Raw genomic sequence first — 14,722 nt, 5'->3', positions numbered from 1 at the left:
TATCAAGAAAAGAGGAGTGGGAATCCTGGGGCATGGTAGGGGATCTGTAGCAAGATAAATGTACCAAAGCAGCATTTACAGTAGGAAAGCTACAGCACCAAGAAAATATCAGTCTGGAACATGAGCAGGAAGGGGTGTATAAATATTTGGGAGATGATGATGGGTCAACAATAAAACATGAACAAATGTGAACAAAACTCAGTAAGGAATATTTTAGAAGACTAAAATGAATATTGAAAACAGCCCTGACATCTGGGAACAAAGTCCAATTTGCTCTCCCTATTCTAACTTAAAGTTCTGGTGTGACTGATTGACCCCAAAAGGTAATGGATCAGTTGGACAGGAAAACAAGAAAAATGCTTCACGCTTATCAAATAATATTTAAAAATCAGTGTATACCAAGATTATATATTCTTCATTCTGAAGAAGGTATGAGCATCCATGAAACTGATTATGTATATTGATCTGTAATCATAGGAGGGCATATATATCTGCTGACTTCTCCAGATCCAAATATAGTGAAAATTTTAAAACATGAGGAGAAGTCTAGGATGACTCCCTGATTAGTTTAGCAAAAAAATATCGGTGTCAAGCAGGAATAGAAATCAAAGCAGAAGTAGAGAAAAGTCAGGCAACTGAATGTGCCAAAAAACAAAAGAAAGAATATAAGGAGAAGGATCTAATGAGAAAGCAAGAAATGTGAAAAAGACATAAATATAGTCGCGAGTATGGAAAACTCCTGGAACAATCTCATGTCGATCAGGATCTGATGCAAGAATGTTTAAGGAGAGGTGAATTTAAACCAAAAGATGGAAGGTTAATAATGATGGCCTAGAATAGTGGACTACATGTACATTGGTTTGCAAAGTCCATTGAACATATGGGAAAAGTGACAAATGCAGGTTCTGTAAAACAGAACTGGAAACAGTTGAACATTTTGTTGGTGGGTGTGATACACTAATGGCAGAGGACATGTATACTGAAAGACATAATGATATGGCAAGACTGTTGCACTGGAGATTGTGCAAACATTACAATATCAAAGTAGCTGAGAAGCACTGAAACATGAGCCACAAAGCATTATAGAGAATCCATTGATCCATCCATCCACAACCCCTTTTTGACATGAAGTTTATATTACATGGGATGACCCATTACCAGCAGTTCAAAAATAGATGTGAGAAAACTTGATGCAGTAGCGCATGGAAAGAAGACAAAAGTAGCATTGATCATTGAAATGACTACACCCACTGATTATAGTGTCTTACATAGAGACACACAAGGTCATAAAATACCAGGATTTGCAGGCAGAAACAATGGCAATGTGGAAGAAGGATACCCAGATAGTTCCAGTAGTAGTAGGAGCAATGGGTCTCATACAAAAGAATTTACAGTTGTATTTAGATATGCCAATAAAATGAACTCTGTATTAACTGCAGAAGGAGTCAGTTCTGGGCACATTGCAGGTGCTGCTAACATCAAAGACTGAAACAATGCTGATTTCATGGACTTTAATCATACTTTGACTTAGAAATGGGGTCCATTCCCATCATGGTATTGGAAACCCAAAATACTTAAGACACATTAAATTGAGTGAATAAAACTTGAAGTTTTGTTCATGGGCTTAAGTGACATTCAACATATACCTCTGCTTAAAAGCTATGCAGCCTAGATTATCTTATTAATATTACTGCTCATGAGGTGGAATAGGTTCATAGGTTCATAGATTAGTACTAGGCTAACTGCCTTTGCGAGACATTTTTAAGCCTAGCCAATTATCGCTTGTGAGACTCAAACCCTGTACCTTGTGTTTGCAAGGCAAACACCTTAACCATTAGGCCACCCTCCCAACCTGCAGTCTTTGTTTGATATAGAGAAAATATATATCTAAATATAAAGGATCTCTCTCCTAAAAATTGTTTGTTCTGGTGGAATCACACAGTTACATTTTGAGGCAAGAGGGCAAGATTAATATCTCCTTTTCTTCAATACATCATAGAGCTATTGCTGATAAAAAAGAACATTGGCATATCTGGAAGCCAGTAAGAAAGGGGACTCAAAACACCATGGATTCACATCAGAAATGTCATGCCAGACAAATCTGATACAGTTTGTGACTGAATAACTCAAGCTGTAAACCAGAGAAGTGCTATAGATGTGACTATGCAAAACTTGAGCAAGGCTTATGACAGTCTTTGTTATTTTAATGGTATTACTTTTCAGGGCACCACTGCTCTACAAACCCATTCCATCAGATGAAGCCATACCTACACCTTTGCTTTTTCACCCTGAGATAGTACAACCTTGGAGATGCTTATGTTAGTTAAGGGGATGCAGGGGGGTAAATCCTCTTGCACGGGGGTGGTGTAGGGAACTTACTACTTCTCATAAAGGACTGGTGTAAGATCAAGCCCAATGAATGAGACTGCCTTTGTACAGTGGTGGTTTGCTGTAAAGTGAAAAACACCCAAGAGGATGATAAAAACCACTGACACCACTAGAACCAAACAGCACTGCTGCTAACAGGCATACATGAAGTGAGCCACAATGAGGAAATGTAGCTGAAAACTTTAATAACAAATATCCACCATTGTTGAGTGCTTTCTTCCCATTAAGAGACTTCATCAGAACTGTTGGCTATCATAAAATGCCCAATACAAATACAATCGTGTCACATCATACAAAAATTGATCAATGGCAGACAAAAGGCAGCTATCAAATGGTAATACCATTCTTAAACATTATTTAAACGTAGCATTCAAATCAATAAATTGCATACTAGATGTAAAATGTTATTATACTTCCAATTGTTTTAATTTTAATACTGATGAAATTGAACATGCTTCATTCAATCCAGGCTTTTCCAAAGCATTTAATTTTAACTGCCTTATCAGTTCACATTTAAGTAGATGTTCATCAACTACTAACCCGCTCATATTTTTCTTAACCTGAGCAAACATTGTAAATTTAAAAACATGTAAGGGGTGGTCTAAAATGTGCCTAAAAGGGCACTGGTATTTTTGCTTTCTTTGAATTTCAAGTAGGTGTTCATATATTCTTTCTTTAAACTTCCTAGAGGTTTTCCCAACATAAAAAGCCAGACAATGCTGGCAACTAGCCTGGTAAACAACTTTGGTTCAGTCACAGTTAAAATATCCATTGATGCTGTATTTGATACCTCTAATAACCACATTTTCACCTACTAGGATATGTTTACAATAAGAACAACAACACTTAGCCATCACCATTTTTTTACATGTTCTCTTCTTGTCTTTTTTCTCCAAAAGTGCTTTAAATGACTTGTCCTTCTTATATGCAACCAAAGGCCCATTCCCCAAAACTTTCATGATTTTATAATTGGAGGAGAAAATACACCAGAAGTTTTTAATATAATATCTATAGAAAAAGCAGTAATAAAAGTCATGATGTAATTACTGTCTACCATTTTATCCCCATGAATCCTAGGCATAGCAGGTAAAATATTATCTATGTCCCCTTCGTTCAACTTCAGTAAGGGGGTATATACACCACTAAAGCACTTTAGAATTACCTCATTTTTAATTTCTGTAAGAAAGTTGGAAGGGTAATCATGTTTACTAAACATACCGAACAAGATGTCACATTCCCTAACAAATACTTCATCCTCAGTGATCATCCTCACTAACCTCACCAGTTGCCCCTTGACTACCTTCCTCTTTAAATGCTTAGGATGCCAACTGGTGAAGTGAAGATATGCAGTCAAAAACATTGTTTACCTATATGAATTGGAACTAAAACATCTGTGAACCTTATTCTTACACAGTTTTACATCTAAAAGGAAATACATTCAGCATCATACACAAATGAAAATTTTAAAAAATCAGTTGAACTATTTATGTATTCAATACATTCTTCTAAGCAGTCTTCTGTATCTGTCCATAAAATAAAAATATCATTCAGATAACATGTATAATAATACCAACAACCACTGTAAATACTGTTTAGCACAAATTTATACTCCCATTGCGCCATCACCAGGTTTGCGAAACTGGGAGCACAGGCTGCCCCCATTGTCACATCAGTCACTTGTTTAAACAATTGCCCTTCAAAAAATAGGAAATTGTTAGTTAATGCAATCTCCATAAGGCTTATAACCATGTTGACTTTATCTGTCTCCATCATGATAATATCAAACAAGACTTCCTCAAACCATCTCAGCTCTATGTCATGAGGTATAATAGAATATAAATTATTCACATCGATAGCAAAAAAAAAATCATCATCATATGCAACAGTATTAACTTTACTTAAAAAAATGGCATGAATCACATCAAATTTGTAATATTTGACCAATATAATCTTTTAACGGATGGTTCAAAAATTTTGCAAATACAATGTGTTTTGGACCTGTTAGCATCAACAATAGGTCTAAGGGGGGATTGGTCATACACTTATGAATTTTAGGAATCCAAAGATTCCAGCAATGACTGGATAGTTGTTTTCCATAAATATGTAGTCATCTTGACTAATTTGCCCCTGCATAAGCATGTTGAATAATGTCATATCAATCTTGGCATAAGCTATATTCAGCTCGTTGCATGAAACTTTGACATATGTTTCATTTAATAACAGGGCATTCATTCTGTTGTTATAATCAACAGTATTCATGATCACCAACCAACCTCCTTTATCAGGTTTCATTACCCTCAATACCTTGTCATGACATAGTTCTTTCAACAATTTTTCTTCATGTTTAAATTAAACATATGCACACTGGGTGGTTTAGCTAATACTCTCCTAATCTCTTGATTACATATTTTTTCATATAAAAGAATCATATTGTTTAGTGAAGGGCTGAATGCACTAGATTTATGCAAAAATTACTATTAAATACATTCAACTCACTGTTGTTAAACCTTAAAGCTAAGTTCAGTTTTCTTGTAAATAGTTTTAAGTCTATAATAGTTGCAGGCAAACTCACACTCCTGACAGGCACAAAACGTAATCCTTTGGAAAGTAAATCAGCATGTTCAACAGAACAAAGAATCATTTATGAAATGGGTGCACCCCATATTACTATCCTCTAATTCAGAAGTCAACAGCACCGATTCCTGTAGTTGTTGCTTTATATTCTTTCCGGTCTGGCTCCCTGGTGCACAAAGTTCTTTCGCTGCTTCTGATTTTTGGAGTTGGCCTGTGCTTCTCTTTCTTGAATTCTTTCTGAATGCCAAAAATTGGTTGAATCTAAAGGGACTGCACTGCCAGAAGTATTACTTAAAAGTTCCTCATTCACCACTCCTGCAGCCTTCTGATTGGCTGTTGCCAGTCGTCCATCAGTCTCTCTTCCCACCTTAACAGTTATTCTTCAGTTACCTCAGAACAGAGAAATAACCTAGAGAAAGTGTGCTACTGGGTGTTCTGTAGTTATTAGCCAGGCAAGCTAAAAAAGAGCAAACCAACTGTTTTGCAAGTCTAGGGGAAAACTTTCTTCTGTTGTAAGTTGGAAAGCTAATATGTTGAAGGATATCATCATTTAACGTTTGTCATGTTAAAGTGCTTAGCTATATGCTTGATCTGCACTGTCATTCATGGACCATATTAGCATATGACTGACAGTGTACAGTGCCTACTGGAGTCTTGCTTCAGGATTAATAGTTGCTTTAATCATGTGACTAAAACAGGTGATGACAAGGTTCCAAATCATTATGATCAGAAACTCTGTCAAAGTCCACTAAAGAGCATCAGTGCATGTCGAATAGAAAGTAGAAGTGGCTTCAGGTCAGAAAAGGTGGTATGAACTTGTGGGGTTTGTATAGTAACACTAGAGTGAGGTAAGGTCTATTGTTTCTAGGAGAAAAGGAGTAAACGCAAGACATTTACTTTTCTCTTGCATACAGGCAAAGTTGTAGTGCAGAGCCTTTTCATGTGTTGCTGACATGTTCTGGAGTGTCATTCCCTAATATTTTAAGGCTGGATTCTGAAAGGCCCACTGTCAGTTGTAAGCCCTAACATGGGCTATTACCACTGGTAGTCTCCCTTTCTCATTTAGAGACAAGTACACCGCAGTAACCCTATGCAGTCTGTAGGATCCCCACAGTGATTCATTTCCTCAGCTGATCTACATGTTAATGAGGCATTATGGGGGAGTAGTCTATGCTAATTAGCCATGTGCTCTCACCTGGAAACGCCTGTGGGAAGGCATTTATGCAGTCAAGTGATTCAGAGCATCACAAGGCTGCATAAGTTAACTAGTTTAACTGAGTTAATTAACTCAGCAAAAAGTTTGTCTTCACACATTATTTTCAATGGGTAAGATCATGTTAGAGGTACTTGCCAGGGAATTCAGCAGAAAGGTAGTGGTGGTGGTGGGTGCCTGCACATATGTATGTGTGTGAGTGTATGCAGAGGGATGAGTGGTCTTAGGTAACTGTGTGTGTGTGTGTGTGTGTGTGTGTGTGTGTGTGTGTGTGTGTGTGTGTGTGTGTGTGTGTGTGTGACCAGGGATTTTAATTAGTAGTCTAACTGATGTAAAAGGTTAATAGCACAATAGGTTTTGCAGAAGGATATATTTATAGAGGAACACTGGACACCAGGGTTTTAAATTAGTAGTAATTAAAAGTTAAGAATGATAGGCATACAGGGAGGAAACACTAGACACCAGGGATTTGAGTTAATCACTTAAAACACTTATAAAGAAAAAGTTTCAAACCCTGCACCCTTGACACAGAAAGCAACTTATTAACATTGAAGAGCTTTAGTCCTCAGTGTTACCGCTAGACACTAATCTGTTCAATATTAACTTAAGTCCCTTAAAAAGGTAATAGAGCAACAATGGAAACATTTCTAATCCTCTACCTTCAGCACACAAACCAGATCATTAAAAAGGAAGAGACTTAACTCTTCTTCACTACCACCTGACTCCATGGAAGCTCTTTCAGTATTACCTTAAGTCAGTTAAAAATTACATTGAAGGGGAAAAATCTATCCGTACCCTTAATGCAAAGAGCACCTTCTACTAACAATGCAGTGCTTTAGTCCGCTATGCTAACTGAGGACGTAGTAAGTTTGGATGGCTTGCATTTTGATGCACTTACTGAGTAATAAATATGAAACTCTTAATGTCTGGCAATATTGACTGTAATACTCTATGAGTTATGAGGAAGAGAGCAGGGACAAACTCAGGGACAATGGTAAATGCACTTATGAGGGTGCTTTGTGCTCTCATTGACATCCCAGCAATGAGAGTTTTTTTTATTTTGAAAGGCTAATCCTTCCCCTGTTGGTGATGTGAACACTTGCATCACAGCAGAGGCTTCTTTTGCCCCACAATCCACATTTGTGTGCTCTCCCACATATGCCAATAGGAGCTACCAACACTGGCTTGGGTGCATACACTCATATCTTCCTGGCACTGACTCCCTGCATCATAATGGGCCTCCACTTTTAAGTTGAGACCCTGTCATCAGAGCAGCAGAGCAAGCTGGATGGCAGCAACCATCTTTCCCAAAAAGATGGGCATGCCAGTCCTCCTTGCATGCATTGTTGAACACCCGTGCCTCAAGTTGAAATTAGGCTGACTGTGTGCTCTAGTTAAAGATTCATCCCTGTCTATGCCACCGGTGCAGACTTCTCAATGCATTTTGATGTTATAGATTTTTACATCTAAATATATTATTATTAAAAAACAGAGTGATTCAAAACTTTGCAAATAAAGTGCCACTTCTACACATGTACATCCATTTGATGACCTTAAATAAGAATGGCAACAGTAGAAAATTAACCTCTAAGCTTGTGTCTGGATGACAAAACATTTCTTTAAGCATTTGCTGACAAAACACGTCTTCAATATATGAAGCATGTAGAGAGTTATTTGCACAGAGAAAGTGAGTGAGACATGGATTAATCAATCATGGATATAAATCAATGCATGGATCCAATATCAGACAAAACAGTAATCAGGATTCCTTCATAATGTGGAAAAGCATTGCAGCAAGACAGGAAGCAACACAAAGCTTTTAAATTATGCTTCAGAATCCATAGACGATTCATCTAAAACAGGAAAGACTGTTTTGTTTTTTTATAGCATTTTCTGGTGTCACAAGAGGGGTCAAAGTCATCTTTACCTAGAACTTCAGTGTTATAACTTCTGTCCCACGGACTATTTTATTTTATTTGATTTGATTTCATGGGCTCACAGACTGAGTTAAACTGGAAAGAGAACATTTATGGCCTTAAAGGAAAATATTATAAATTTAATAATAAAAATGTCTTACCCCCCAAAAAAACTTCTTAATATTTGATCATGAGGCTATTGGATCACAACTGGTACTCCAAAGAATAACTGAACATTATAAGTAGAGCATTCACCTTTATTTCAGGTATGTAGTGATACTTCCTTTCTTTACACCTCCTGTTGTTTAAGGATAGAATCAGCACAGGTTCTGCTTCTGTTGCCTACCTGCAAATCAGATTCTGCTTTTCACACATGTATTTTGGTTTCCTACAAAATAAAAAAAAACTTCTTGCATAAATCAAGTCAAAGCCATGGCCTCAAGCTCAATGCCAAAAAGTGGATTGTCATCCCTTTTGGTAAAAACTCTGTACCCATGAACTACCACATAGACGGTAGTCTACTTAACACCGAAAGTGTGATAAAAGACCTTGGGACACAGATGGACAGTAGTCTCTCCTTTGATAATCACATCGCCACAGTAGTCAGGAAATCCTTCTACGTGGTACACTTCATCACAAAAGGTTTCTCATCCAGGAAAAAAGAGGTCATTGTTCGATTCTACTTGTCACTCATTAGACACATTATAGAGTACAATGCCCCTTTTGGTATGTACCTCACAAGACATTTACAACAACTAGAAAGGCCACAGAAATACCTCACAAAGAGGATTACCGGCCTCAAACAGATGCCCTATGCAGACCGTCTCAAAAAACTCTAGCTTTATTCCGTCACATATCACCTACTCAGAGGCAATCTCTGCCTAACATACAAAGCTATGTCAAACCCATGGCTGTTGGACATGCTCCACTTAAAGAAATCCCAATCCCTCCGAGCTACATGCTCTAGAGACCTAAACCTTGTCACCACAATAAACAGAACATGCTGGAGGGATAGATTCCTGTCCCAGAGACTTCCCATACTCTGGAACAAACTATCAAACAAAGCTCCTCATTAGCACTCTTCAAGAAAAATTTTGATGACTGGATGGGAGATAGGAAATTCACCCCGGGGATCACTTCTGTGTCTCTGCTCAACAGGGGCACCGGAAAATAATTTTCTTGAGTGGCGAAAGTCAGGGTACCTTTTTTTGCTAGGCTTATATAGGCCCTAGGGCCAATAGCCTAGTACATACCTATGAACCTATGAACCTATGAAATGTACCATGAAGATATATTGACTACCTTGGTGCCTCCTTCTCAGAGGATCTGCTGTTCTTTTTTTTTTCGGTTGTGCTCTTCAAAAAGTGAAGACACTTTACCTGCAGCATCTAGAAGTTCAGAGTCGATCTTTTCAGTGAGAAGGCAGAGTAAACCTTGAATGCCAGCAACTTTCTTTAGCAGCTCTGCCCGTGGCACTGGGTTATCAGAGTCCCACTGTTCGATACTGCACCTGAAATAAATAATAGCAAGAAGTTATGCCTTATGATGCTAGAAGATAGTTTAAATACAGAGCAAAATCTAGGTCTGTGTTCTAGTTTGAAATATCACTATACCATTAGAAAGTAAATGTGTTTCTATTTCTCATCTCCTAGAGAAACTATTATTTTAAAATGAAATTTTAGATTTTGAAACTTTTGATAAATATGAGATACGCACTTTGCTAACACAGCAATCAAGGCTTTTCCTGCAGAAATTTATATATATATATATATATATATATATATATATATATATATATATATATATATATATATATATAAAATATATATATGTGTGTATGTGTGTGTGTGTGTGTGTGTGTGTATGTGTGTGTGTATATATATATATATATATATATATATATATATATATATATATATATATATATATATATACATGAGTCTACTTCATAAGAGCGACAGACCTTTTGATCGACATTCATTTGGTCAACAGCTCATTCGGTCGACAACCAGTATTCAAGGCAAAAACCAGGGAATTGTCCCCTCCCCAATGTTGTGCGACCTTGGAGTTGATATATATAGTTAGGGGGGTGGGTGGCACAGCCCCCCACATTGGGGGGGTGAGGGGCAAAGCCCCCCCATTTCCATTTAAAACATGAAAATACAACAAAAACTACACATTTTAAATGAAAATAGATGGGGAGCTTTGCCCCCACACCCCCCAATGTGGAGGGCTGTGCCACCCACCCCCCCAACTATATATATCAACTCCAGGGTCGCACAACATTGGGGAGGGGGGCAATTCCCTGTTAAATGCCTTGAATACTGGTTGTCAACCAAATGAGCTGTCGACCAAATGAATGTCGATCAAATGGTCTGTCGATCTTATGAAGTAGACCCATATATATATATATATATATATATATATATATATATATATATATGTGTGTGTATGGTTCCATGGTCATGGACTGTTCCTTTGTAAATTGATTGTTCATGGCCAAGCTACAAAACAATTAGTGTCAATGGTTGTTGCAGTTTTTTTCTGTCATGTGCAGTGGCCTCAGTGTTGGGTATATTAGTAAAGGGATATAACAGGTGAAGCCACCAGCTGGGATTGTAGAGAGTTTGGGCCACATAGAAAGCACATTGAAAAGTTATTTTTTTAACTTATCTCTATGTACCATGTGATCTCTGGAGAAGCAGTTTGTAACAGCCAACATATTTAATTAAAACATCAACTATCTGCAGTATTGTATTCTTTGAATTTTTTGTTGCATGAAGTGTCATGATTACGCTGTGAAATTAGTGAAAACATAGGCTTGTTAAGCTCCTTTCTGAATTAAGAAACGTGTTTAACATGCTTTTGTTAAGCACTCCTTTAGTGCTGTTAAACACCAGTCTTGTGCTAGAGCATTAGTCGTACACAGCAGTCACAACAGAAGAGCAGCATAAGCACTTTATTCAAACTTTTTTAAGTAAGAATTAAGTATTTACTAGCTTTCCAATTCTCTTCTTGGATGGCCACTCTCTGTGTGGCAATAATTAGTCTATTACAGATTTCTAATCTGAAAAAACACTTAACACTACTATACTTTTTTCTGTTCTTGTAACCTTTGTAATAAGTAAGATCCGATAAAGCTCCATGCACTACAAAGAATTGTGATCAGGTAAGAATGCTATATGTTCTTGACATGGATATTAAGATTTGTCTCTTGAGCTTCACTCTCGAGGTGAATTTCTTGGCATCCATGTCTTGAACACATAATAAGATGGTTACGATTGGAGACCCAGTCATAATCCTCTATATTATGTGCTAAGAGGAATCATGATCCATGGCAACAATCGCACAAACACAGCTGCCATAATATCTTTCCCTCAAAAATGCAGGAAAGAATCACTGCAAAATTTGATGCTCTGTCTAAATGGTACTGGTATGAAGAATTACTCCTTGTGAGTTGTAACACGGATGGAAAACAATTAATGACTTATACAATGTGCAAACCAGAGCTACTGATCATGGACAAGAAATGCACTAGCTGTACTTTAATATGATGAATTTGTGTCATACTGTTAAAAAATGTATTTGTATTTTTAATATCTAGTCATCATCATAATAAATAACTGGCATGCTGACTTACAGTTTCTTTTCCTGGCCCATGGTCTGCATTTTTATTTAGGAGATGTTGCTTTACGAATTAAAATGTTAATGTTACATACTTTTACTTCAGATGTTTTAATCTAAACCATTATACACTGATTCTGTTGCCAGATTTTTCTTTGTTTTAAAAGCACCTGAAAGTATATCTGGTGAATTAACAAACACACTGACATGTAATTTCCTTGGTTTCTCAGAATCATGTATGTATGAACTTAAGGTTGCTACAGTTGAGTGTCATCCCTATACCCTCTTTCCTGTAAGTGTTGTGGGCATGTGTAACTTTTAGGGTTAGGATATGGTTTAAGTTAAGAGATAGTTTTGTGTGTGTGTGTGAGTGTATGTTGTATGTGTTTTGTGTCTGAGATGTTGTGTGTAGTAGTGTTATATTAAGGGTTTTTCCTAAGGTCAGGTGTAGGGTTGGGGTAAGGGGTAGGATTGGGGTAAGGGGTAGGTGCAAAGTTTGCATTAAGGTTACCAAGTATTAGTAAAGTGGACCAACTTAAGAGTTCTCATCTGAGGGCTCCCCAGTGCCTCACTCTCCTGCCCTTAATGGGATCCTCATTGGCATCTCTTCCAATAGCTTCTTAGGTTCATAGGTGTATACTAGGCTAAAGACCACTAGGGCCATTATAAGCCTAGTCATGCAACCTTAATGTGACCCAGAAATGTGATTTATATAGGAGGTGATTTACTGACTTCCTCTGTCCATCAGACACATAGGAGCAAGGTAAGGGGTGAATTTCTGATTACCCATCCAGTTGTTCAAGTTGAGCTTAAAAAAGGATGGGGGAAACTCGGCTTCACGTGGATGGGGAGCCTGTTCCAGAGTCAGGGAATTCTCTGAGAAACATATCTGTCTCTCCAACATCTCCTATTTATATTGCAAAAAAAGTTAGGTCTTTTAATCTAGTAGTTCTGATACTATTTGTTTTATGGGTGTGCAAAAGGTTCATCAAAACAGGGTCCAAGGATGCCTTATATGTCAAGCAAAGATCACCTCTCAGAAGTCTGTATGTTCATCAAAACAGAGTCCAGGAATGCCCTATATGTCAGGAAAAGATCACCTCTCAGAAGTCTGTATGACACTGAGTAAAGATACAGGCCTATGAGGTGATCAGCTTAGGACATTGTGTTTACTCCCTGTATTCTTTTTGTAAGGAACCTTTGTGGTTGTTCCAGTTGCTGCATGTGTCTGGTCAGGTACATATGAAGGAGGTATTATACTCTATGATGGGTCTGATGAGGGTTGAGTACAGTGGTTTGATGACCCCTCTGGACCAAGATGCCATGCCCTTGCTTATAAGTTGAGCAACATAGAAGGATTTTCTTACTACCTTGGACACATGCCTCAATGGCTAGGTTACTGCCCACGTGAGTTCCCAGATCCCTGACTAGTGAATCAACTTTTAAGGGTGTTTTATTGATGATGTAGTTATCTGAGATTGTAGACTTCCCAAAAGGTACTATAATACATTTCTTGGTATTGAACTCTAAGCCATGTCTTTGGCACCAAGTGTTTGTCTTTATTAGACCGTCCTGAAGGGTGTTCTTATCTTATAAGGATTCAGTGGCTGCACCCAGTTTGCAATTATCTGTGAATTTAGTCAAAGACCTTTGACATCGGCTTTGACATCCAAGAATTAGATGCCAAGGAGGAGTGGGCCCAGCACAGAGCCCTGGGGAACTCCACTGGTGACCACCCTCTTTGCGGAGATGGCCTTATTGATTCTAACCTCCTGGGTCATATAAGTGAGCCAGCTAGCTATCCAGCATGTTATTAATTGATTTATACCTAGTTCCACATGTTTGTTGACAATACCCGAGTGGGGTAGTATAACAAATGCTTTAGCTAGATCTAAGTAGGCATTATACACCATTTTCCCCTCATCCATTGCCTTAGTGACCTTTTCAAGAAGTCCACTAGATTCAGTAAGTCTGACCTTCATTTGACAAAACAAAGTCAAACGGGGATGGATCCAGTGACTAGAGGTCTCCTTTATCCTTGTTGATAATTTCTATGATAATTCTTTTCATGGCTTTGGAAATAAGATTAGTCAAACTAATGGGTTTATAGTTTTCAGGATCTGTTGAAGGTCCTGCATTATGAAGGGGGGTGATCACTGCAGTCCTCCATTCATGTGGCACAAAGCCTGTTTTAAGATCATAGTTAAATAATGATTCCAGGGGTCCTGATAGTTCATATTTCAGACTATTCAGAAGACATTCTGGAATCTTATCGGGACCCACTGAGGCTATGTTGCTGGCTTTAGTGAGTGAAGCCAGTACATGCTCCCTAGTTATAGCTGGAGAGGTTATGTTTGAGGGTATTTTTGAGGTGATGGTTGGGGCTGAGAGGGTAGTAAAGTTGAACTGAATTTGTCCACCAACAGGTTTGCTATATCGCCAATGTGGCACCATTAAACTCCAGTTCAGCACATTGCTATGTGCTGCCTTTGAGGTTTCCAACATTGATGTAGAAGGCATTATGGTTATCTTTCACCTGGTAAGCTATTTTAACCTCATGGTTGGCTTTGCTTGACCTAATTAGCTCTCTTAGTTGCCTACTTACTTTGATGAGAGACTTACCCTTCCCTTATTTTTTCTTGTTGATGTATATCCTGTTTAATTTGGGAAGCCACCAGGGTAGTTTGTTTCTAGGTCTAGTCCTGAGCATACTTCTGGTAGGTACAGTAGCCTTTATGCAGCCATTGACATGTTTGTAAAGAGTTTATGAGAGCAATTCAGCATAGGCTGCTGTGTTCTGTGGTTTTGGAGAGGCATTGAATTTTGACAATCCGTCACATAATAAAAGGTAATTTGCCTTGGAATAGTTCCTAACAGTTACTGGTTTTATTGGGAATATAGAGTTGACTATGATTTTTAATAAGACATCTTTATGGTCAGACCTTACCAGGGAGGATGAGACATTGGGGGGGGGGGGTGCAGTGTTCTCCCATATTTGTAAGCACGA

The 14,722-nt window shown here is 38.0% G+C and overlaps 1 protein-coding gene across 1 annotated transcript in view; it reads right to left on the bottom strand.

Annotated features, from left to right (window-relative positions):
- LOC122791777 (glyoxylate reductase/hydroxypyruvate reductase-like) overlaps positions 1-14,722 on the bottom strand; it is a 451,435-nt gene that overhangs the window by 300,861 nt on the left and 135,852 nt on the right. Inside the window, exon 2 of the mRNA XM_044059702.1 lies at positions 9,471-9,601. Coding sequence (XP_043915637.1) covers positions 9,471-9,601 — 131 coding nt within the window. The remainder of the gene's footprint in view (positions 1-9,470; positions 9,602-14,722) is intronic.

The sequence above is a fragment of the Protopterus annectens genome, chromosome 17.part0, assembly GCF_019279795.1.
Source record: "Protopterus annectens isolate FY-2018-M chromosome 17.part0, PAN1.0, whole genome shotgun sequence".
NCBI classification, from domain to species: Eukaryota; Metazoa; Chordata; order Ceratodontiformes; family Protopteridae; genus Protopterus; species Protopterus annectens.
This window is presented reverse-complemented; position numbering and strand designations above follow the sequence as displayed.